General features: G+C 53.0%; 1 protein-coding gene across 2 annotated transcripts in view; it reads right to left on the bottom strand.

Annotated features, from left to right (window-relative positions):
* STX1A (syntaxin 1A) overlaps positions 1-25,988 on the bottom strand; it is an 88,035-nt gene that overhangs the window by 22,121 nt on the left and 39,926 nt on the right. For both annotated transcript variants that reach the window (XR_013927058.1, XM_080380516.1), the window contains exons 4-5: positions 8,203-8,277; positions 4,734-4,807 (exon numbers count right to left, since the gene is read on the bottom strand). Coding sequence is in view for 1 of the 2 variants with exons in the window: in XM_080380516.1 (XP_080236642.1) it covers positions 4,734-4,807; positions 8,203-8,277 (149 nt within the window). In the remaining variant the exon portion in view is untranslated. The remainder of the gene's footprint in view (positions 1-4,733; positions 4,808-8,202; positions 8,278-25,988) is intronic.

Below are 25,988 nucleotides of genomic sequence, written 5' to 3'. Positions count from 1 at the left end.
CCGACACTGCCCAACTAGAGCAGCGCTCTGTCTGTGCCAGGATCCCTCCAGGGAAGGACCGGAGTGCTGGCGTGCAGAGGGACCTGCTGCTGTCCTTTGCTGTGTGCTGTTGCACCACCCTTTGCTTTGGCTTCACTACACTCCAGAATTCTCCTTCCCACTTGCTCTGGAGACAAGCCTTTCTTATGCCCCAGTTTTGCAGAGGACTGTTTCCCCACTGCCCCAGGCTCAGCCACGGTAGCCTCCTGCCACTCGTGCAGGACCAGCAGGACACTGGGCTCCGAGCTGGAAGCTGCCTCTGCAGAAATGATCAGTTAACGTTGCTGCTGTCTTGATCTGGCACCAGGTGCAGCATAGGAGAGCAGACTACTCAAGTGGCTTCCCAGACTGCAAAGGAGATAAACTACAAATGCTAAAATTACTCTGGCTTCACTGCAAAGTGCTTAGAGAAAGGAGGATTTTTACTGAGCTGTATTTGTGCATAAACCCCCTGCAAGAGCAGCAGATCCATACCAGGATCCCCACTTCTAGGTGCTGAAGAGCAATGCCGGCAGCTCCTGTTACCTTTAGCAGTTTAATAGTTTGCTAAAACACAATCTTCATTGCAGAGCAAGGCCTTGCTTCTCTGCTCTGAGACACATCATTTTCATGCACCTCCTCCACTACTACCAGCGAGGACAGAGCACTGCAGCTCATCCTGCAGCGATGCCGAGGCTGATTCCACTGCTGGAGCAATGACTGCATCTTGCTGGGTGCTCTCTCAACAAAGGATCACCAGAAGGGTGGCCAACTCACTGTAAAAACTACACAGCAACCCTGCCTGGTGGGGCAGAAGACAAAGCTTCAGCCCAGAGAAGGCTGATTTTAAGATGCTGCGATGGCAAGACACCCATAACAGGCTCATAGCCCTCAGGTCCAGATGTCCTGGACCCAAGATGCATGTCCTCAACACGGCTCATTGCAATGCAGATGGTTTGTCCAGCCACCACAGTGTGACTGCCCTTGGGGAAACGTCTCCAGCCTGGCTGAACTCTCACCGCCCAAGCCCATGGCCAAGGCGGGACAGGCAAGGTGCTTAAAATACAGACATGAACCAAAGAAGGTCAACACCAGAGTGCTGCAACTGAGCTAACAAAGCCTAGCGTGAGACTGCACTGAACAGGAAGGGAGTTTACTCAATAAAAATATATTTAAAATAAAGCTGGTTTCACTCCCTTCTGGATTTACCCGTTTTCTCATGCCCCAAAATCACATGCACCACAAAACGTATGGCTAGCAGCGTTTGTGTGTGACATATCCTACAGGTCCCCTTCACCTGGGTCTTTGCTACTGGTGGCCACAGAGGGGGTTGGGATGCATCTTTTGTGCTCACCAGGAGCTGCCAGCAACACCAACCTTCCACCCCATTAACCTGTCCTGCCCCAGGGTCATTAGGCAGCACAGCTGAACTACAATTATGGAATGATTTAAATTGCATGGGACCTTCAGAGGCCCTCTCACCTCCTGTCCTGGAATACACTGCCTAATGGTTTTCCACCCTAAGCCTTCTTAGAAGCTGCATGTATTCATGCTGGCATCTCAATGACCTTTTGGGTTAGGTGCCATCAACCTACACCAGTCCTGTATCCCATTTTCTGCCATTCCCTTTGCTGCTTCCATGTGTACATTTCCATTCAGTTTATCTAACTCTTTCTTCCCTCTCCCTGCAGGAGACACACAGGACACTGCCTGCTCATGAGCAGTGGTCCTCAGACTCACCGCTTCTGCAGGACAAAGCAAGAGGACAAAAATGTGCTTGTGCCACCTCCCAAGGCATAAACATTTCAACAAAGTAAACGAACACGGCAGAGCACAGAAAAGAGTCCAGTGAACCACGAACCACGCACGGCAAGTTGGAGATGAGGGGACCTGTGGGCTGAGCAGGCGCTTGGGGTCACTCAAGAGTGATCCCCTTCCCCTGCGAGATCCTCACGACAGCCTGACTCGTGGTGGTTGGCAGGGGAGAAGTGACCCTTTCAGCCTGTACATGAACCAGTAGCTTTAGAGTCCAAGTAGCTGCAGGGGAGGCAGTGCTGAAGTCAGATCCCACGCCAAGATGCAGAAGCACCCAGGAGCTGGCCATGGCCTAGGCACGCAACTGTCAGTGGATGGCCTGATCCTGCTATCAGGGCCTGAGCACCCTTGTACAGCGGGGAGAGGCTCACCCATCCTCAGCGAGGGTCTGCTGGACACCGCCCTGGTGCCTCCAAAGGCAGCAGCACCCCTGCGCAAGAGGAAGGGAGAAGCCTGGTCACAGCCCACACCTGAGAAGGCCCCATGGATGCGCTTCCCCACCATGCCCGTGGCCTGGGGCAACACTACAAAACCAACACTGAGCAGGCACAGCCCCTCTCTGGAAAGGCCTTGGAGGGAGCTGCTTTGTCCAGGGTGAATCACAGATGATGGGGGAAGATCTCGTCAAACAGTTCATGCAATCAAGTCTCTGACTTTCCTTCGGGCAGATGGAGGAGCTGAAGCTGTAAAACATCACGTTCTTCCACAATCACTTCCCCACGAAAATTAAACCACGTTTTCAGCCTGTCACTGAGTAGTGTGGCCAAGTTATGCCATCTCTAAATCTAACACTTGTTTGCTTTGTACACTTTTTCCAGTATACACCAGTAATCTCCTCTATCTAGTGCCATTTCATCAGGCTAAACTAGTTCAGCTTTCAGAGCTCAGACCACAGACAACAAGGGATGGACTCAATACAAAAATGTCATGGTCACACAACACAGGGTGCCAACCCAGCACAAATGCACTCTTTCAGATCCACCTTCCTTGAAAAGCTGGAGTTAATGATGTGTTTGTGGGTGCAGTGCCAGGTGCCACCCACCCTCCTGCGCACGGTGCACAGTACAGCAGCTCCAGTCAGCACGGAGTCCTGCACCCATGCTGGGGCCAAGGTGCCACCACGTGCCTCCGCCTGATCCAAACAAATCTGCACCACTGGCTGATCCAACAGAGCCCACTAGAGCCACGGCCTTGGTCTTTCCTGCCTCCATCATGACATGCTCTGCAACCCTGGGATGCCCAAGACTATTGCATAGCTCTGATTTCAGAAAATTTGTAAAAGTATGTCCTATTTTTGTAAAGCATGCATTATTTAGGAATTCAAGCCCTGGTTTCCAAAGCACCTGGAGACCATGGGTAACCTTGTCTTATGAGACCTCAGGTCATCAGCAGTCAAATGCTTCTGAGTTAACCTGAGACCTGTGCAGGTTCCACAGGCTGCATGAGGGGTGTATGAAGCTCAGTCATCTCCCCTGCCCCCAGCTGCCCCTCAACAGCCTTTCCATCAGTGCTCCTCCAGCACTTTGCACTGCCTTCCCGCGTCGTGCTTGCCTGCTGCTTCCCCAAGGAAATTTTCTTTTGGCACTTTCTGCCACGTTACTGGCCTTGCCGTAACCCCACTGACTGCATGCGCTCTCTCTGTTGGTGTTCTCAAAGTGTTCCCACTAGTACCCACCACGGACACCAGAGAGACATTTGTGACCTGCCCTCTCTTTCCAGCTGCCTTAGGCCAGGACTCAAGCGGCGCTCAGCAGGGACATCCGCAGCAATCAGACATTCCCGCTGCTCCTGAGAGAAAAGCCTCTTTGCAAGATACTCCAACACTTCTTACATCAAATATTTCTAAGCTATTTCTTGACTTTGGGGGGTGGGAGGGAAGTTACATAGAACTGTAGGATAATTGAGGCTGGAAGGGATGTCAGGAGGTCATGCAGCCCAGCCTCAGTTCAAAGCAGAGTTGGTGACTTCCCGCTTCCAGTGTGTGCTGTTGGACCCATGGACAAGCCCCATGTCCCTCAACCTCCATCTCTTGCAGAGCCAACACACTTCACCCCACCTTGGCTGCAGGCAGAAGCACAAGCAGCACAACCGTCTGTCACAACTGAGCTTAACACACCTAGAAGGAGGAGAATGGAGGTGCACCCCATCTCTGCCTCTACCCCTGGATAACCCTGCTAAGAAACCCACCTAAACAAGGTGCTAGTTACTGTTGGTTCCATGGAAAAGCAGAAAAGTTGTGTCAGCCCTTCAAAAGTCTAATGTCTCCTGGGCTGCAAAGCCACATCAATGCCCGGTGGAGGGGCAATCACAGCCCCAACAGGGAAGAACATTTCCAGCAGGCTGCAAGCCTGCACAGTACCCTCTGAAAGACCACCCATCTTCTTAGATGAAATGAAACTTCAGGCGAGTTACCCAGCTGCATTAGTAAGTCTGGTCTCGTTTATGAACTGTTCAAGCATCCTTCCAGGCACTGCAGAAACACACCAAGGCTGCAGGTTTCTGAACACGCTGCAGGCAAACAGTCCCCGCCACAATGCTGGCACTTCAAAAGGTGTTTTTGCTCCAGTCAAAATCATCTTTTGTGATACGCTTAACATGGATGTGCAGAAACCCACCTGCCTGTTTGTCCACAGAGATGCCCAGAGTTGCACGCAGGCACAAAGCCAATGCATGCTGCCCTCCCTGCCACAGCTCCTTCTGCATGTACTTACGTCATAGGTCAGGCTGGCTTTTTCGCTGATCTGTTCAGAAATGTGCTGTGTTACTTTGCTCGGTATTTGCAACCTGATTGCTCTAAAGCCAAGCGCAGCCCTCCCCTCTCACTCAGCTCCTGGGATCCCTCAGCTGCCTCCAGCTGCTGCCTGCCCTCCGCCTCCCAGCGCCACAGGGTAGAGACTCACCTGAGTTTTCCTTATCCGCAGGTCAGCAGATGACCTGTTCAGTCCTTCCTCTTGTTCAATACTCTGCTCAATACCTGGTCAAGGTAAAAGGACACAGATTATTTCACGCTGTTTAGAAAAGGAAAAGGGATTGTTTGGCAAAGGGGTTGTAAAAGACAAGCCTGCAAATCATGGAGCGTCTGGCATCGAGCAGTCCCCTGCTCCTGCCTGTGGTTTCGCCTGGACTGGCAGCAAAGCCCCATTTCATTACTGAGAAGCACTCAGTGCCTGGCCACTGGCCAAGACCTGGTGCTGTCAAGGGCAGCACCTGTCACCCCCAGGCTGGTAAGCAAGGATTTCAATACAAAACTGATGTAACGTTCAGGTCTGATCTTCACACTTCCCAGTATTCAAGCAAAATGGAATGCTGCTCTCCCCCTGCTAGGCAGCAGGAGGAAACCCAGAGCTAAAATGTCTCTGCAAAATAACCAAGCTCAAGACTTCTCCAGGGACCCTAAAAATAGTAGGTCTGCCAGCTGCCCGGCCTTGCACAGGGAGGACCCACCAGGCTGGCGAGAGCATGCTTCATCTTGCTAAAACAGTCCTCTGCAGCAAGGCAGAGATTTTCCCTCTTCATTATGCCCGGTGGTGCAACTAAGTGAGATGAACTCCTCACTTGCCCAAAGACCGTAAATCACAGCAGGAAGGAGCACTTCCCTGCTCAGCATCCCACTGTGGTTTGGGCAGGGAGAGGGCACGAGGCTGCAGGGCAGGAGGTCTGGCACAGCGCAAGGCAGACATCCCCCAGTTCTCTGAGCTCTGCTGTCCCCAGCACCCTCCATGCTGGAGCCGGTCCCACAAGCCTAGCATGAAGCAGGCTCCTCCTGCAGCAGGGGCTCCCCATTCCCTGGAGCTGCCCAGTGGCTCCCCAGCACCAACCAGTGCAGCAGGGCAGAGCGCAGGACATCACCACCATGGTGCACATCTGAGCTCCTGCTTCGTGCCGGTGAGCATGGGTGGCCTCACGGTACTGCCCTGCACCAAGCAGCAGCGCTGTAAGAGGGACTGTGGGCCTGGGGACCCCTGCACAGTGCTCTCAGAGGGTGCTCAACAGCACAGCGTGCTCCAGGGGAGTGCTGCAGAACATCGGCACAAATTCTGCACTCCCTCCTATTCTCTCCTGGAACAAGCGTCTGTATCTAGAGCTTATCTGAAAGGTCCCATCCCACACAGTCAGACGGCCACAGCACTTCTCCTGTACGCTCCTCTGCCTGTCAGCGCACCGGCTGCTGCCTGCCCAGCATATTTCATCAGCAACTGGTCTTCCTCCACACTTGCCATAAACCGTTCCCTGTTCTCAAGGAACAGTATTGGCAAACATTGTGAATTTATGATAATTAATAAAATCACATTCTCCCGAGAAGCTTGTAATTAGAATTACCCACTGCATGAGCAATGTCTGTCCTAAAAAAGTCAATTCGTTGTCAGCAGATGGTGTTTTTGATCAGTCCTGACTGTTTTCTTTCATTGATCGTGCTGGCCACAAGGCAATTTGGGACAAAGCACAAGGACTAATCATCTGTTGTTCCAGGTAAATACGATACCAGTTAGTCTTTTCTGGAAGAAGGAAACGGGAATTGGAGCCTGTCCTGCAATCCTACAGGCTCTCAAAGCCCCTTCAAAAATACAGAAAAAAAAAACCAGCTATGGAAATGGATTTTTGTTTTGCACAGGCTAAACCCTGTCCCCACCTGGACGGCAGGGTCCCAGTATGGCTGGGGGGGGGCTCTGGTGCATGGGAAGGGACCCCTGGTCTACGAAATGGGTAAGCTGGCCCCTGGTTCTTGTTCCGGGGTCTACCTGAGATCACACATCAGGACAGAGGGCAGCAAGGAGGCAGCAGAGGTACAAGTCTCCTTCTGGCATAAACATGAGCCATGGCCACACCAGTGGTGAGGAACCTAACGAACAGCTCCAGCCGTATCTAGGGTCCTCCATAGCTGCGGGGCTCCCACGAAACCCTGGGATTAGGGAGAACGCTGCTGCCATGGGGGAAGCACCAGGTCCTCTCCCACCCTTCAGACACAGCCAGGTCTCCTGCAACAATCTCAGGCAAAGCCCACGCTGATGTCCAAGACCACTACAGGCAAATCTGAGCCACGCCAGGGTGACCTGCCTCAAGATGCTGCCGCCCTCACTGAACCACTGAATCCCATGGGTGCAGTCTTGGGCTTTTGGGCTAGTCCAAGTGCTCCAGCACAACTCCTGCCATCAGCGGGCTGACAGTCGTGTTGTCCTCACTCCCCACTTGTCAGAGACCAACTGACCCTCCCAATGGTGGAAACTAACAGTCACGTTGGCCACGTTCTGCCCCTGCGCTACCCAAGGTGGAGGCATGCCAAGGTAACAGGGCATGCTGATGAGTCAGGACAACTTTCCTCGAGTCCAACAGCCCCCTTCTTCCCCACCGCTGCCCCACAGAGCCCGTGTCTGGAGGAGCGGTGCCTCCTGCCCGCCTACGCTAGCGGTGCAGCCGGGATGGGCAGGAGGCACCACTGCCTTGGGCAGAGCCACAAGCAATGCAGCCTGCACTAGGGATGGAAAAGCAATACTAGCCCCGCAGGAGCGGGATGGGAGCAGCAGGGAAGTATGCCCCATGCTGCCAGAGAGACACATAAGGAAGAAGGACCATGGTTCTCCACATGGGGACTCCTTGGTGCTGTGCCTGCCTAGGCTGCCTGTGCCAACCTGGCTCACCGAGTCAGAGCCAGCTCTTCTTGGAGCCTTGCGAGTCCCACAGCAGCACCTCTTCAACCACCTGTCTGCAACAACCTGTTGTCAACAACCTGGCGGCATTTGGCCATGCTGCGGTTTGCTCAGAGCCAGGGCTCACCAGGAGAGCACAACGTCTGCCTGTGCTGGCAGCATGGGACTTGCTTGCAGCCCATTAGGTGCTCGTGGCCCTGTTCCCTCACCTCGATCCTGGGGACAGGGCACAAGGGGACAAATTCATAAAGGGCACATAAAAGCAGCTAGATTATGCTGGAGGAGAGAAGATGATGCCCATCCCTGGGTCATCATTGCAAAGCAATGGCAGGTGACACTTCTGGCTGTCCCTTCCCCCAGCTCTGTGACCCCTCCTTGCGTCAGCTCGGTTGCCAGAGGTTGTGCAGGCCGGGCTGGCGGCGTGTCCATAACCTGCCCTTTCCTACCTAGAGCAAACCACCCCACAACTGCCTTGACCCGAGCCAAACCCCAGCTGCTGCCAGCGTAGGGTTGAGGTGACAGCCAGGGCCCGGCGGCACTTGCGGTCACGGGGGACTAGCGGGAAGTGCAGAGCACCAGGGGCACGGAGCAGGACCCGGCAGCGATGCGCTCTGCCTGCTGCATGCCCAGCCCAGGGTGGGAGCTGCGGCACCCGCTGCCTGGGGCTGCAGGGCAGGAGGGCAGCGGGCAGAGCCCCACAGCAGCATCACAAGCAAATACTCACTCTTTAGCTTGGAGCGCACTTTGTTCGCCGTCTTCTTTATGTCAGACATCAGCTCTTCCAGCTCCTCCTTTGTTTCTGGGGAGAAAGAAAAGAGCAAAGATGGAGGTGTTGGAGACACCGCTAAAAATCTGCTGCCTGGCCCTGCAGCATGTGGAGTCCAGAGCTGGGAGCACTCCCACTTCCAGACTGGGAGCACTTCTTCCTCACACACCTGCTGGACTTTCCTGAGCCTGGAAATAAACCCATTGCCGGTCAGGCAAGCAGGGAGCCAGGGACCCCCTGGCCACACTGCCCTAACCTCCCCCATACCCAGTGCTCCGCGGAAAATGGAAGGGAAGGGATACACAATCCACAGAGCTAGTTCCTGAGCGCAGAGAAAACCGCTGCTGGACACCAAAAATCTTCTGCTCACCAAGGGCTGATCTCCCCAAGCCTCTGCCACACCGGCCAGCCCCTCCCAGGGCATTATGAAAGGTGACATTTTCCTCTAACACCCCCTGACTAACAGCCAGGGTCTGTGTTCGCTCCCCAGCCTGAATTTGCTGCTTTTGGCAGAAAAATAGGGGCTAAAGTGGCCAGAAACACCACCACCACCCAACAGTCCCACAGCCCATGAAACGACTAAGCAGCCCAGCAGTGGTGGGAGGGTGTGCTGCAATTCTCCTATTTCAACGGGCAGGGGCACAGGAGTTGCAAATAAGAGTAAGTACAAGCAAGTCCCTTCCTCCTTGTCCCCGCGGACATCCCATGCAAGCCTGTGTGACCTGCACGTGGCTCACACTGGAAGAAGAGTCCTGCTGCGCACAGAGCCCATCGGTGAGTCTCAACATCTCCCCAGGGTTGTCTCTCCAAGACTGTGAGGGCTTTTACAAGAGTCTACCAGGCTGCAGGACTCCTGAATTGGCTAGAGAGAGGACACAACTACAGCATATGTCACATTCAGAAGAAGTACATCAGATGGGGAGGTTCCAAGCCCTGCCTGGCTGATGGGGTCTAGCACAGGGCTCTCTGCCCTTGCTCCTGCGCGCAAACGCCAGCAATCGGCTCTGAACTCACCACCACTGACAGCACAACCATTGCAACATCTCCTGGCACTTGGGCCTTGTAAGACTTTTCGCTGCATAGCAGCAGCACCTCCAAGCCACAAGCCACGTGCTCAGCAAACCTGGATCGGCATGAAGCTCCTTGATCAGTCATGCAGCAAAGAACAGAGAGATATTGGTGCGTGACAAAGGGGACATCAGCCAGCAATGCGCACTTGCAGCCCAGAAAGCCAAACACCTCCTGGGCTGCATCACCAGCAGCTCAAGGGAGGGGATGCTCCCCCTCTGCTCCGCTCTCCTCACAGCCCCCCGCAGCGCTGCTCCAGCTCTGGGGTCCCCAGCACAAGGCAATGGCTTTGAACTGAATGACGGTGCGGTTAGGTTGGACAGAGGGAAGGAACGTTGCACCACGCGGGTGGTGACATGGGCACAGGCTGCCCAGAGCGGCTGTGGGTGCCCCATCCCTGGCAGGGGTCAGGGCCAGGTGGGACGGGGCTTTGGGCAACCTGCTCTGGTGGGAGATGTTCCTGCCTATGGCAGGGGGGTGGACTGGATGATCTCTGAAGGTCCCTTCCAACCCAAACTACTCTGTGATGCTGTGATCTCAGCCAGGTTTTGTCCCAGAAACCAGCATCCTTGAAGGAGCTGGGACATGCAGGTGTGCCCCTCACCATCCTGCCAGACTCTACCCTGACCACACCAGCAAGACTGGAGTGTGGGGCACAGCACCCATGCCCAGCATGCAGGTACCCAACCATGTTCTGCCTGCGCAGCCCTGCATGCTGCACAACTGCAAAAAAGGTTGGGTGAGGTTGGGTGGTACAAAATACCCTGTGCTGACCTGTGGGCTTGCGGCAGCCCGGCTTCCCACACAGCAGTGCCCTGCCTGTGGGGGGGCCAACTCCAAAACTCAGCACCGAGACCAGCACGTTGCAATATCTCAAAATCCAGATACTAAAGAAAGTACAAACCACCTGCCATTCAAATATGATTTCTCAGAAATGCTGCCACCCTCATGCTCCCTCTTGATTTTGATGAGATCAAGACTGACTTAATTAAATTAAACTTTGTTTAACAGACTCTAGGCACATTAACTGAGTCATTTCAATGGCTGTGGTAGCTCTGATGCTGCACATTCCCAGCTGCCAGTCACAGGCATAATTATAAAATCATCATGATGGGAATGTGCTGGGGGAAGGTCACATCCTATAGACAGTTGTACACATTTCTGACCCCGAGCCAAGAGCCTCAGCACTACTGGGAAAAGGAGAAGAGGAACACATCTGCTAACACCCTCACCCCAGGCTCCAGGTATTTCTGAGCAACACAGTGGCCTCACCAGGGGAAGCGGTAAATTCTTTATTTGCTGGACAATACACACAAATGCAGGGAAGGGAAGAGGACATTTTCCATTTGAGTTCTCCTTTAAGTGACTAATTATTTATTTTCTCCCTGTTCTTGAAAGAACTTGTATTTAAAAAAGAAACAAGCCAGCCTGAGCTGAGTAACTCCCTGTACCCAGACAGGTTAGGACCCGCTGACGGGGAAGCAAAGACCTTGGAGTGCTGGGGGACAACAGGCTGCCACAAACACAGGGACAGGCAGGGAGCTAGGCTTGCTCACCCAGGAAGGGGACAGGACTGTGTGGATGGATGGAGGGGACATGGGATGGGGAGCTAGGCTGTCTTCCCTCAAAATATTTCCAACTGAGCAGCAGGGAGCACACACTCCTTCTGGCTGGCTTCGACTCACAGGATGTGTGAGGATTACTTGGCGACCTGGCAGGCACAGGCTTCCTAGACAATTATTTTCACATCCATGGTGTCTGTTTAAGTGACTCACTCAGATCTATTTAACCATTCACAGTGAGTAACATTCAGCAACAAGAAGCTGAAGTACCACAACATCGCCACTGCTATGGCCGGAGTCACACCAGCGAGCAGAGCAGTGCTAAAGGGCAAGACATGACGTTTAAGAGGATGGGCCAGGCTCCCTGCATCCCACAGCCATCCTGGAATGTCTGTTCTGCTCCAGCGGCATTGAGCACAGCAGGGAGGCAGGGACGTCCCCATGGCCACCAGCACTGTGGGGCCATGTCCCCAGTCCCCACCGTGACCTGCCCGGGAGTTCAGGTGGCACGGGGGAGGCAGGGGTGCAGGCAGTGGTGGGACCTCTCTCCCCTCCCTCTGCCAACAGCAACCAGCGTAGCCACCTGGAAGAGGGCAAACACCCAGCCCAGGCTGGCAACACTCAGCTCCAGCACAGCTTCAGCTGCTTGGGAAAGAGGGAAAACAGATTCCCTGGCATTCCCCTTCCCCACAACTCTGAGTTCCCAAAAGCATCCCCCGTGCAACACGGAAGGGGACAAACGCAAGGAACCAGCACCCAGTGCTGCCATGTAGGATGCTCCTCAGGGCTGGAGGGGATCCTGCCTGCAGCCCAACACACAGCACTGATATTGCCATCGTCAACAGAGGAGGGAAACAGCCTCCAAAGCGCCCAGCGGTGAGCAGAAGGGCTGGGACAGGCACCAGACCTGCACCCCTCACAGCCAACTGCAGGACTGACACCCACCCACTGCAGCACACCAGAGCATCACCGCAACACTGACTCTGCACGCACGATACGGTGACTTTGCACACACGGTACAGTTCTCAGCCATCAAAGCTTCCTGGCTCACTTACCATTCAGATTAATAAACCTTCACCCCTCTGTGGCCTGCGGTTCTTTACTGATAACAGCCAACCAATGTAATCAAGAGCACAATTCCAAACTAATTCATAACTGAGTTACCTGACAGAGCTGCAAGAAGGATCTTTTTGGCAAAGAGCTAACTTTTTTAATACAAAATTAAAGAAGATCCTGACCACGGTCCCTGCAAGTTTAAAAAATAAACCTTTCTCACCTTGAAACTTTTCTTCTGCCTTTTGCAGGTTGCCATTGATGTGCCTGTTTATCTTGGCACTTACATTTACAAAATGTAGGGTTTCTTTTAAACACAAATGCAGAGGAAGCACAGACCTGGCAGCCCCACAAGCTACCTGGGCTCTGGGAGCAAGCCACAAGGAATCCTTCCTGGATCTATGGAGTTGATTGAAACATTTTCCATAGTGTTTTATGGCCTTAAAGTAATAAAAATTAAATCTGTTTTAAAAACCACCAGGGAGGAGATTGGCTAGAAAGGTTTTCCAGCCCCAAGCTGGGAACTACTGACCAGCGAGCCTCACCTCCGAGCCCACTAAGATCGTGGAGCAGAGCCTCCTGGAAGACATGTGAAAACATATGGATGACAGGGAGGTGACGAGAGACAGTGAAGGTCACTTCACCAAGGGCAAATCCTGCCTGGCTGAGCCGGTGGTCTTCCACAATGGAGTCACCGCATCAGTGGACAAGGGAAGAGCTACAGGTGTTACCAACCTGGACTTCTGTAAGGCATTTCATATGGTCTCCCACAACCTTCTTGCTTCTTATTCGGAGAGATACAGATTTGATGGATGGACTATAGATGGATAAGGAATTGGCTGGATGGCCACGTCCAAAGAGTTGCAGTCAATGGCTCGATGTGCAAGTGAAACCCAGTAACAAATGGTGTCCATACTGGGACCAACACTTCATCTGTTGTCTTCATCAACAACAGACAGTGGGATTAAGTGCACCCTCAGCAGGTTTGTGGGTGACATGAAGCTGACTGGTGCAGCTGAGACGCTGGAGGGAAGGGATGGCATCCAGAGGGTCCTGGATAGGCCGGAGCAGTGGGTCTGTGCAAACCTCATGAAGTTCAGCCGGGCCAAGTGCAGGGTCCTGCACCTGGGTCGGGGCAGTCCCCAGTACCTGCACAGACTGGGGGGTGGGGGAAGAGAGAGCAGCCTTGTGGAGAAGGACTTCCCAGCTCAAGTCCCATTTGCCAAAAGAGATCTGGGATGTCAGTGACCTCTATGCAGTCCTTCAGTTCCCAAAAGCTGATGTTCCCTCTTGGGAACACCTGGGGAGGGACAGCCCCACGCACCAGCACAGGCTGGGCTGGCCTGCTGGAAGGCAGCTCTGCAGAGAAAGACCTGGGAGTGCTGGTGGGCAGCAAGTTGCCCATGGGCCAGCAGCGTGCCCTGGTGGCCAAGGGGTCAGTGGGACCCTGGGATACACAAGGAGAAGCGTGGCCAGCAGGTGGAGGGAGGTGACCCTCCCCCTCCGCTCTGCCCTGGTGAGGCTGCTCTGGAGTGCTGTGTCCAGTGCTGGGCTCCCCGTTCCAGAGAGACTGGGAACTGCTTGGAAAGAGCCCAGCAGAGGCTACAAAGGTGGTGAGGGGACTGGAGCATCTCCCTCACGAGGAAAGGCCGGGAGAGCTGGGCCTATTCAGCCTGGAGAACAGCAGACTGAGGAGGTCTTATCAATGTCCACAAACAGCTTAAGGGCAAGTGTCAGGAGGACAGGGCCGGGCTCTTTCCAGCAGTGGCCAGCGACAGGGCAAGGGGCAACAGGCACAAACTGCAACACGAGAAGTTCCATCTGAACGTGAGGAAGAGCTTCTTCACCTTGAGGGTGACAGAGCCCTGGCACAGGCTGCCCGGAGAGGCTGTGGGGTCTCCTTCCCTGGAGACAGTCACAACCTGCCTGGACATGACTCCGTGCGACCTGCTCTAGGAGAACCTGCTGTAGCAGGGCTTGGACTAGCTCATCTCCAGCAGCCCCTTCCAACCCCCACCAGTCTGCGATTCTGCGAAATGCAGCTCAGAGTCTGGCATTGCAACTTGCTTATTCAAGCTAAGTAAAATAAGAAGAAAAAAATCAGACGCTCAATTTGCAAGATGCCGACTCCGTCCTTTCCTAATTTTCTAGTTTTTTCAACTGTGACCAACACAACCATTTGCAGCAGGTATGACAGAAGAGAGAAGCATGCAGAGGGGTGGACAGAAAACTGTGCGACCACTGCCCTGAGCAGAGCTGGAATTGTCTCTTCCATGCAGAAGGAATAGAAGGAGCTCCAGCTGTTTGCCAGGTTGCAGAAACAGGATACAGCGATGACATCCATCTGCCTTCACCAGGAGTGAGGGCATGAGAGATGTCCATGAAGGGCCAGGAGCCCTGGGATTTTTAACTTCCAGCATGTCAGAAGGGAGAAATCCTGCTGGAGGTGCAGCAAGGAGAGACGCTGCTTGGGTCCAATGTCACTGCAAAATGTCACAAGGCTTTTATGCTGGAGCAGAACAGAGCTGATGCACAGAAGGGTCTGAAAAGCTCTTACTGATCCCCTGGAACTAAAGGTGCTCCCCGAAATGCCTCATCTGTACCATCCGTTTGTGTTTGGAGGTGATCCTCAACAGGTTAAATCTGTAGCTTTTGACTTTTTACGTCACTAAGGAAGGAAGCAGGTAGGATGTTTAAATGATTACATATTTTGATGTAATAAAAATATAAATTACATTACATAATTTAGGTAATTCAGAGCTAGTAACATCAGTGGGACTGTGTCTGTAAGATACTTTTTATATTAGCAGCGATGGATCCTGTTTTGCACATCCAGGAAACCCAGCGTGCCCCTCGCAGGCTGCCGGTCCGGCCAGGCAGAGGCACCAAGCTACCGTCACCAACAAGCAGAGTCCAAGTCTGCCGGCCGGACCGACACCGAGAGGTTTGCACCAACAACCGGGCTTGCAACGACGGAGTGGCCATGGGCAGCTCACACCCAGGAGCCCAGCATGCAAAGCCCTTTCCCAGCCTGTTGCTGAGCTGGCCATGACCATGCTACCCCCTGGGGCGCATCTCGGGACAAAGGAAGAGCCACAAGGGAAGAGCCGGGCTATGCACCAAGGGCTTCTCCTGCTGCCACGCTTGTTGGTTGCTTATAATCCAGAGGCCTAAATGAGGGGATCAAAGTTTGCTCGCAACGCAGCACTTAGGTCTGGTGATGAACCTGTGCAAAAGGTGGAAGAGACAGAGACAGGGCAGCTAACTCATTCCAGTTTCTCTTTTTGGAGAAAGTGTTGGGTTTTCATTTTTTTCCAACTACTCCCACTAAAACAACAGTTTGCAGACGGTGATGAAGAGCTAGGGATGAAGGGGAGCCATATAAATGTTGTAACCCTGCCTGGACATTCATGTGGGCTTGAATCCAACTCATGCAACAAAACAGCTCCCAAGATCTGCTGCCCATCCCGCCTGGCATGGGCTCGTGGAGCCACCTTCCATCACAGCCATGGAAGGAACAGTTTGCATTCAGCAGCAGACCTCGTAGGACACACAGCTTGCCTCCAGCATCCCCAGTCGTCACGCCTCATGCCAGCACACCAGCTCACGGCTCCACCGGAGCTGCTCCTCGGAAAGTGGGAGGCCACCGAGCTGCCAGGGAACAGCACTGTCAATGGCTCCAAGCAAGGGGAGTTTAGGAGCTCTTTTAATTATTTTTTCAGCAATTATTACATACACTGAGCTACAATGCAAGCTGAAGAGCGTGGTTTTGTTTGCACAGCAATGAGGTCCTGCTAAAACACTGCTCAAAGCGGGTGATGGGCCCGATGAGAGCAGAGCAGTGTCGCACAGGACCGACGCGGTGGGCACTGCATGGGTGAGGGCAGGCAGCTGCAGCCAGCAGCCCTGGGGATGCATCTTGGCCCGTGACAGAGCTGCCCCCGCGAGGGGCACCCTATTAAGGCAGCACAATTTACGTGAGTGAATAGCTTCGGACGGCTGCTCCCACCAGCTGCAAATGTACCCACTTGTCAGAGATCTCCAACCCTGGCTGTTTTACAGCATCACCCACAAGGTTTTGGGGTGCCCACCTCTCCGGGAGCAATTAGCTGGCTAACAAGCAAATCACTCCTTCCCTTTCCATGGGCTCCTACCATTTCTCCCTGTCCTCCCCACCGCTCTCCCTCAACCCCTCAGCTCAGCCGCTTGCTCTCCGGGGTGGCACCCAACGCAGCCCAGGCTGTGCTGTGAGCTCCCTGTCCCTGTGCCACCGCTCCCACCCGCCTCGGGGCCACGGGCGGACCCCGGGGCCACCCAGGATGGATGCAGGGTGCAGTGGGGCGGCAGCGCTGGGGCTCGCAGGGAGCGAAGCTAACCCAGCCCTCCTGCGGGCACGCGGCAGGCAGAGGTACCCAGTGAAGCTGCTCAGATCTATTTTTACAACACCTAACCGCATTAGTTGTCTTACCCTCCTTTAATTCTCTCAATTGAATTCCACTTCAAATACTCCATTATTTTGTCCAGAAGCAAGATCAGGTTAATCAGTCAATAATTACCCAGATTTTTCCCTCTCTCTTTCTTTAAAAAATTGACACTGTGCTACCTCTTGAGCTCCTGATGCCCATCAGGTATGTGGAGACTTATTGGAAATCAACACTAATGGCAGAGGCACCATCTTACTCAGCCCTTGGAAAACGTCCCAATCGATAACTTCAGGCAGACTGGATCCAGCAGGGTTTATTTCTGATGCCAACTGTTTAGCAACAACCTGAATTACTGCTGGAATGTAAGAACCTAATCATCATAAGATACATCACGTATTTTCTCAAACACTCAAAAAAAGCATTTCCCCTATGGTTTTGTCCTTTCTGCATTATTCTCCCATTTTCCTTTATCAATGCATCAAAAGAGCTGAGAGGTTTCTGCTCTTCTTTAAGCATGTCACAAAAAATTCAGACCATCCTTTGGGCTGCTGCTTGTTGGATTTTCTGGCTCTCTGCAACTCTCAGCTCCAGTTTCTGTGCCACTGGGAGAAGGTGGGAAAATATTTTCCCATATGGAGACAAATGTAAATCTGTAAAATATAAAACTGTAAAAGCAGGAGTTACAGAAAAGTGGGAAGAGACACAGAAGGATGCAGTGAGAATACAGTGCTTTAAATTTATTCAGTGCACACATGATATGAAGGACCAAGTCATGAACATCTGCACCAAAAGCTTCTCACCTTTAATCTTGTCCTGGGTTCCCCTTTATCTGCTGAGACAAAAAGGGGACTGAGGCTCCTCGGCACAGGTACAGCACATTTGCACGATGTGAAGATTTGCTGCTCTTCTGCGTCAGCCTGGCCAGCCCCAGCGCTGAGCCCTGAACACACCCAGGGCTCTGCAGAGGGTCCTTCCCTCCTGCTGGGACAAGGGTATTTCACACCCCAGCGATGCCAATCTTTCTTCTAGGTGTGAGTAACACAAACTAAGCTCAGTTTGGGATCACAGGTGAGCAACCACAGTTCTCGGGTTTCTTAATTGGTCTTGTAACAGAGACCAATTATTTAATTATTTAATTGCCTGGGGCAATTAAATAATTCCTTTTTGTCCCATGCTTTAATCATGGGATTATGTACTCACAGAGTAGTTTGGGTTGGAAGGGACCTTCGGAGACCATACGGTCCAACCCCGCCTGCCATGGGCAGGAACATCTCCCACCAGAGCAGGTTGCCCAAAGCCCCGTCCCACCTGGCCCTGACCCCTGCCAGGGATGGGGCACCCACAGCCACCCGGGGCAGCCTGTGCCCGTGTCACCACCCGCGTGGTGCAACGTTCCTTCCCTCTGTCCAACCTAACCCCACCGTCATTCAGTTCAAAGCCATTGCCTTGTGCTGGGGGGACCCCGAGCTGGAGCAGCGCTGCGGGGGGCTGTGAGGAGAGCGGAGCAGAGGGGGAGCATCCCCTCCCTTGAGCTGCTGGTGATGCAGCCCAGGAGGTGCTTGGCTTTCTGGGCTGCAAGCCCACATTGCCAGCTCATGTCCTGTTTGCCACCCACCAGTCTTCCCCAGTCCTTCTCCCTCAGGGTGCTCTCCATCCATCCATCCCTCCATACCTCCCTCCACCCACCCACTCCCCAGTCTGTGCTGATGCTGGGGATTGCCCCAACCCAGTTGCAGAACCTTACACTTGGCCTGGGTGAACTTCATGGGGTTCTCATGCCTCAGTAACTTTATTCCTAGTCCTCTGGCTGTATACCAAAGCACTTCCATCCATCATTCCCTTTTTATCCACACCTCCTTAGGGAGTCCAGCTCTGAGCCACCCGCAGGCAAGCTGCGTCCTGCGATGAGCGGTGCCACCGCTGCGCCCTCCACCATCCTCAGCACCCCAGCCCACGCTGCCTTCTCCCCACACCAGCAGCAGCACTCATTTATCTGACCCTTTTCTAGAAGGCTGAATGCAATGCCAACTGAATCAGACTAAGTTAAAAAAAAATAATGGGGGAGGTGAAATAGTTTTGGACCTCTCCAAACCCCAGAGCCTAGAGCAGGAGGCAGAGCTCTGGAAGACCACCAGCCATCTCAGGCCATCTCAGGTACCACTTTGCAGAATGCCATGACCATACGGGCCACAAACCTACATCACAACGTATGTCAGACACGTCCCCTGGCCTTTCTGGTGGACCAGTCCCCTTGGGCAGGGGCAGGAACAGCTCTGCTGGGAGCAGAGGGCTCCCATGGGGAAGGTCCCACAGGTCCACCAACACAGCCCACTTCTGCATGACCCGCCATGGGCCCAGCAGTTATTTGACCCAGGACAAACCACGACTCTTCCCAAAAGCAGATGTATCCCAAATGCTATATTTAAATTGTTCAGGATGAGACAGCGAGTCCAAACTAGAGAGTCTGCGCCACCGAGGGGCCCTGGCCGCTGAGCAGGCTGCAGGGCAGTGGAGAAGCCACTGGATCCACAGCAGGAGGGAAAGTCCTTCAGCCCATGCACAAGGTGATGCACATCACATACAGTGACCCCATTTGGACAAAGAGAAACAGGGCTTTGTGCAGAAAGGCAGACAGCCAGGGAATTGTGGAAAAGCTATTTTTAGAGTTGCATATTTCCATGACAAAGAGCAAGTGTTACCTCTAACTGGAAAGAAAACTTCTTCTAGCACTGGTGGAAAAAAATGACCCAAAGACGTCCTACCACCTAGAGCTTCAGCTGCAAGAGAGCACTCTTCAAGACACTGTTATTCAGTACTCAAAGCAGCATGTGTGAAATAAAGCCCCAGTAAGCACCCACCAAAGAGTTCAGACACCTCTGCTGCCCAATCCAGCTTTTTTTTTCTTTAAAAAAATGGCCTGATTTACATTTTTAAACACGGACTGAAGTGCAAGGAACTGTGTGACTGTTTGCTCAGCTCCTGCTGGGATTTTGGCTAATAGGCTGGGAGCAACACCACTAGGTCCAAGGGAGGACAATACGCAGGCAGGACATCCATGGTGGCCAGGAAGAACTGGAGCTCATTCTGCACCACTGTCACCTGCAGCTGGCTGCACCCTGCAGCCATCATCCTTGCACATTGGTTGTCTGGCAGCTTCTTCAGAATCTACTGACTCACAGAAATGGTACAGGCCAAGCTTCCAAGCTGGAAATTAAAACCACATAAGCTTACCCAAAAAGTTTTTTAAGTGGATCCAACACCATCCAGACTGCAGAGGCTTCTGCACTTCCTGGTGTGACAGAGGGGACACCCGCACCATGACAGAGGAGGAAGGATGAGCACTCTCACCCTCTGCTAGGCAACTGTTTTGCTCATAGATACATGAGTTACAAGCTGCAAGTCATGAGTTGCAAGTTATGAATTCAAGAACTACTGAGTTAGAAACCTCATGAATTAAGTGATGGATTACTGAATTCACATGTCAGACTAGTCTGTGAAAAGGGTATTGAGCTCTTAGTTGTCTTGTTTGCTTTCTTTCCTGATGAGCTCATAAAATAAATTTTAACTTACAGAGTACATTATCCCATAAAATTGAGAGATCCAAATGGGTCATGACAAACTGCATTGCTCATGGCCCATTCTCAGGCAGCCTGGCTGGTTGTTCTGCTGTTGTGGGTCCTAGTTCCCTGCACCTCTGACTCTCCCCATTTTCCCAACCCTGGGCCCTGTGCAGGGCAGGGGCCATCTGACAGCTCCCAATCTCAGCTGGAGCTTCCACCAGCAGGTTTGTGAGGGCAACACCCCGTCCAGCTCAACCAGCCATTGCAACCTGCAGCTCTGCCGGGTGTCAGAGCAGATGGCTTCGGGCACAGAGAGGCCAGGAAGGCACCTACGAGCCACCCGCTGCACAGCAGCCCACTGCATCTCTGTAAATAGCAACCCACAAGTAATAATCATAAATGCATTTAATCGACAAAGGGAAACGGGCTTTGGTCATCAGAAGGCTTTGGCAGCAGCCCAGGTCACAGAGTGTCGCTAAAGAGGTAGGAGAAGAGGAATGGGAAATGTCAAAAATGGAAAAAAATCACCTCACAAGGCTGGGCACTTGCTCAAGTATCTTTTTCATAAAGTCATGGACTCACAGGATGGTTTGGGTTGGAAGGGACCTTCAAAGATCATCAAGTCCAACACCCCTGCTGTGGGCAGGGGCATCTCCCACCAGAGCAGGTTGCCCAAAGCCTTGTCCCACCTGGCCCTGACCCCTGCCAGGGATGGGGCACCCACAGCCGCTCTGGGCAGCCTGTGCCCATGTCACCACCCTCGTGGGGCAACATTTCTTCCCTATGTCCAACCTAAACCTTTTTGCTAGGCCAGCGGCAAGGACGGTGCTGGCACAGGCTGTGGGGCCCCCGCAGGTGCATGCTATGCCAAGACCTCACTGAAGACCCTGCACAGCAAAGCCAGCTCTCCCCAACTTTGGGAACTGGCTTCATTCACTGGGGCTGGCATCACCCCTGGGCTACAGTCAGGGTGAGCAGGTGACCACAGTGACAAGGTGAGGTTTGGTCCATCCATCCACTCCTGCACCCACGTTGCCAAACGTAAAAGCCAGCCAGCTCCGTGCCTTCACATGAGATACGCACGTTGGGGCTGAGCCCTCTTCCACAGTCCCCATCACCAGACTGCCTCACTGCCTCGCTCTTTTGTTTGTTTGTTGATTTACAGAAATCAGAAACAAATTGTTCCCTGATCAGGAACTTCCCCCCGATCCAGCTCAGGAGCACGGGAACGCACCCACCCCTGGCTGGAGACCTCCCTCCCCACGCACAGCAAACACATCGGCAGCCTCCGACCAGTCCTCCCTGCCAGCATCCCCCAGCTCTCCCCAGCATCTCCCCGTCACTGGCTCCTGTGGTGCTGCTTGTCAGCTTTCCCCGGCCTCCCCCTGCCCTCGCTGCCCTCGCTGCCTACCGCGTGGCTGCAGGCAGTGTGGGGAGCTGTGCGCCATGCAGGCAGTGTGTGCCATGCAGGCAGTGCCGACGTGCTTCCCGGCACGCTCGCTCCTGCTTCCCACTGCTCCCCAGCACAGCATCAGCCGCCGGCGTCACCAGCGTGTCACCAGCCGCCTTTCCATGGCACTCATTATTTCATTGCAGGGGGAACCTCCCCTCCAGTGGAGGAGGGAACAGGGAATCCCAAAAGCAAGGGGACCACTGGGACCGGCAAACCTTGCTCCCTGCTCCACTGCTCCGACCCCCCACATTGTCCTTGCTCAGTGCCCCTCTGACTGCTCAAAATAGAAACAGAGAAACTGGGAATGGCAGTAGGAAGGGAGAAAAAAACAATGTGCCTTTAACAAGACAGATGGAACAACACAGCTTGAATGAACAGAAAATAACAGACACCCGACAAAATTACTGCAAAGCAACGCACGGATGCACCCAGGCTGTGCAGAAAGGAAGGGGGAAACCGAACGGATGCAGGTCAGGGATGGCACAGACCAACTGCCAAGTGCTTATTCGCCCTCCTCAGCCCTTGCATAGGAAATATTTTTGTGTACTGTCCCATGGTGGCCCCCACACTTCCTCCTCAGCACCAACTCACCCGTTCCCTCCTGGCCCCACACCCCTGCAGCACCCCCAGCGCCCTCCTCCCCCTGCTGCATTGGGCTCGTCTCACTCCCACCGCCTATCTCTCTTAATTATGGCTTCCCCAGCCTGCTCCCTCCCCGTGCACTGGAATTCATTCTCCCCTGCCACTTCGCTCTCCAGATTCCTTCCTTTGCCAGGATTTGCCTTCCCTATTTGCAACACTGCCCACTCCTAGCTAATTACCAGCACGCCAGCCGGCCGTGCCCTGGCAGCTTTCACACTCTGCCCCAAGCACCTGCTGTTGGCAGCTGGCTGGCCAACCACCACTACCTGTCTCATTGTTTGCATACTTGAAATATCTCTAAAATCTAAAATTTAACTGCTGTGCAAGTGAAGCTGCGTGCAGGCAACCACAGCCTCTGCTGCACCTACCTGCTGCCATGCAGCTGGGCCACCCCATGTGGTGGGCAGAAGAAAGTCTTCATGCAAGAGCATTGCCCAAAGCTTCCCGGGACCCCAGCAACCTTGACAGCAATGGCCACATCTCCTCCCCAGCTTGCCCAGGAAGGGACGTCTCTCTCCCTGCCAGGTGGTATTTCTATCTTTCAGACAGCAGGCTTTGTATTCCCCAGGGGGAATCCTTGGGGAAACCTCATACTGGGGTGTCTTCTAAACGTCTGTGGTCATGCCCACGGCATCCTTCGTCACAAGACGTGGCTGTGTCCCCTGCCCTGTACACTACAGTCATGGCGCAACCTGGTCTCCTCACCAAACCCTATAGACAGAGGCTTTTCCCCATCTGCTGCCTTTCCCAAGTTATCCTTCCCCACATTTCTGGCCCCTCAATCCAAGCCCAAAGCACTCACATGCAGGCACGGGGCTGCTCCACACACAAAACACGTGACCATTGCCCACACCTCACATCAAGGCATGCATGCAGCTCTACAGCAGCTCTGGCAGGGACAGCAATGTTTTTGCAAAGCCCAACTCTAACTCGGAGTGAAAAACAGCTTTAATACACACAGGTGATGCTCAGGAAAGACATCAGAAACTTCCAACTGCTGCAAGATGCGGAAAAGGCACTGCTGCTAAGCTCACTTCAGAGGGATAGATCTAACACAGCTCAGAAGCAAAACGAGGTTCAGAATAGGTGAAGGTTTTAAAACAAAATGTGCAAGGAAGGAAAAGCAGAAGGGGAGTGGATCTTTGGTTTTCCTGCAGTATGTAGCAGCCAGGGGCTAGGCAGGGATGCACGGGTATATCACACCCACGCTGCCAGGCTGGACACAGGGACCAGATGATTAAAGATTCAGAGCCGGATCGGGGAAAACTGATGAATGAGTCCCAACATGGGGGTCACTCCTGGGTCAAGTTCAATTCAGTATTTTCATTAAGAGCTTGCAGGCTGGAGGAAAATCCACTCGCTAGCTCACAGAGGTGACACAGAAGAGCTGTGCTTGCTTCACCTATCTGATTTAAAGACACACCTGATTAATGACAAAACCAGGCTAAAAATCAATTACAGAGATACTGAAAAAGAACAAATCTCAGCTGGTTCCCATGGAGAGCAATAATCTAATGGCCAAATACAACTCCAGGACCTTGCATCTGCCCGTACGCTGAGAGGAAGTAACACGAGAGCCAGCAAGAAAGGCAGCAGCTGATGGCAGGACCATACATGCAGGGATTAAAGGCATCTTCTTCCTTGGGAAACAGCAAATCTGAGCAGGGCTTAGGTAGACAACTGACTCCCCAAGCTCAATGCAGCACCGTGCTGAGCATGGGCAGTACAGGCAGAAGGGGGCTGTGATCCCACCTCCAAACACAACATTGACCCTGTGTCCCAACAGTGCCTCCACATTTCCCAGACGAGGATGTACCAGGAGAAAATCAAATGCAACAGAGTCTAGAAAGTAGGATTTCACCCAAGGGAGGTCTGGAAATGCCACCTGATCACAGCATGCGGGTGCTGGCCCATGGAACAGCTGCCCACGCACACAGCAGTCTGAACGGTACCTCGTCTCAGCAAAAGATTAACTATACAATTTTCTGGAAGTAGTTGGTGTCCACCAGCACTTTGCTTGCCTGCTTCTTGCAGTCTGTTGATACTTAATGCCCTGTCAGTTAATCCCCTGTTCACCCCTCCTGGGTGCAAGAGATGCTCAGGATTTCCCACACCAGCCTCAGCCAGGTCACAGGACTGCCAGCTGGGACAGGGGCCGCACCTAAATGCTGTGTTGCAGAAGATATGACACCTGTGTGCAATGGTCAGGGAGGGACAGGTTCCTCTTGTTTCCATCTCGGTAACTAGTAACGGTCTCTGAACTTCTCCTGAAGACCAGACACTAGCCATCGCTGGATATGCTCCACTTGATAATGAAGATCTGTGTCCTCAAGAAGTCTTCTATGATTCAACGCTCACACGCTCTGACCAAACTAAGCACCAAATCTATACTTGGGTTGCCAGAACCCCCACTGACTGGAGCCTCATCTCTTTCATGGAGGACACATCACTCAACCAACTCCTTTGGCATGGAAGGATTTCAGTCTTTCCTGCTGTTAACCTACCACAGTCTCCAGAGGTGGAGCACAGTTCCACACCAACATCAACCATCTGATGGCTCTGTAAGGAAAGGGTTTTTTACTGTAATGGTGATCACAGGTCACCCAGAGATGCTGTGGAGTCTCCATCCTTGGAGATATTCAAATACCATCTGGACACGGTCCTGGGCAACCTGCTCTACATGACCCAGTTTGAGCAGGGATGTTGGACCAGGTGACGTCCACAGGTCCCTTCCCACCTTAACCAATCTGTGATTCTGTGAAAATAAGGAGCTGCAGTGCCCTGTCATGTATCAGACCAGACAAGAGAAGCTGCATGTTTCATGAAATCTGTTGAAAAGCAGCCACGTCACAGGAGGTTATATGGCTGCAGAACATCACCTGCCCCCTTGCAGCACCACTGATGATGGACCCTGGGCTGGTAAGGGTCCCAAAGTCCACCCTGCACTTTGCTGGACACATGCAAGGGGAACTTCCTCATCAGGAGACTAGCTGAAACAGATGGAAAGAGACTCCATAAAGCAAGGAGATGGCATTAACAGTAGAGATTGTTCATGAACAAGAGAAAATGCCTTACAGAAGAAGATTCCAGAGCCCAAGAGAAGACTGTCTTTGTTACAATCTGCTATCACCTTACAAGGAGGAAATGCTGAAAACTGAAGAGCTGGTTAGTCTTTACCATGTCCTTACATCAAGACCTTGATCTTCTGGACCACCCCCTTTGTCACACTCAAGTTACCAAGTTCAGTGGAAGGAGAACCAGGACAAACATCACAGTTCAAGGCATACGGGTGCCCCAGCAGCACTGCAGTCCTGCCAACCCTGCCCCATTTGGTTAGAAAGCCCAGCCAGACCCCCCACCCAGGGCTGACTAAACCAGCCGGCTGCCTTTTCCTCTGCATGCCATGTCTGGCCATGTCCTGCAACACACGATGCTTTTCACCTCCTTCCTCGGACAGCCTGACCACCACAGGAGTAAGGAATAACCAGGAATATGCAGCAGCATCACACTCAACAAGGATGCAACATCCAACAGCTGGAGCAGTGCTGCTGACTGCACAGCGCTCCGTGGCCAGGCAGCTTTGAAGGGGTGACTCTTCATGTTTTTTGGCCAAAAAATTCCAGCACTGAATTTTTTTCATTCAGCAATGAATAGGTTCATGCTGAAAACACTATGCAGAGCAGTAACAGTTAAGGCTGGCACTGCCTTTCAGTATCAATGACACACAAACACTGGCAACAAGAGCAGCTCCCCTTCTGGCACACCCAGTATCTGACCTGGGATGAGCCCATTTCTTCTTGCCATTGATTATTACACATTAGGAGCCTGTGAAGTTTTAATAACTAATTCCAAAGCTCTTCCTAGTTCTTCCAGCATCTCTCTCCTGCCAAGGCAAGGTGGGATCTCCTGTTCTGACACTGCAGAAGACACTATGCAGCACATGAAGCCCCCAGCCCCTCAGACGGGTAATCCTGCACCAAAT

This window comes from Falco punctatus (assembly GCF_963210335.1).
Source record: "Falco punctatus genome assembly, chromosome: 1".
In the NCBI taxonomy this organism is placed as follows: Eukaryota; Metazoa; Chordata; class Aves; order Falconiformes; family Falconidae; genus Falco; species Falco punctatus.
The sequence above is the reverse complement of the archived record's forward strand: the minus strand, read 5'-3'. Positions and strand labels throughout refer to the sequence as shown.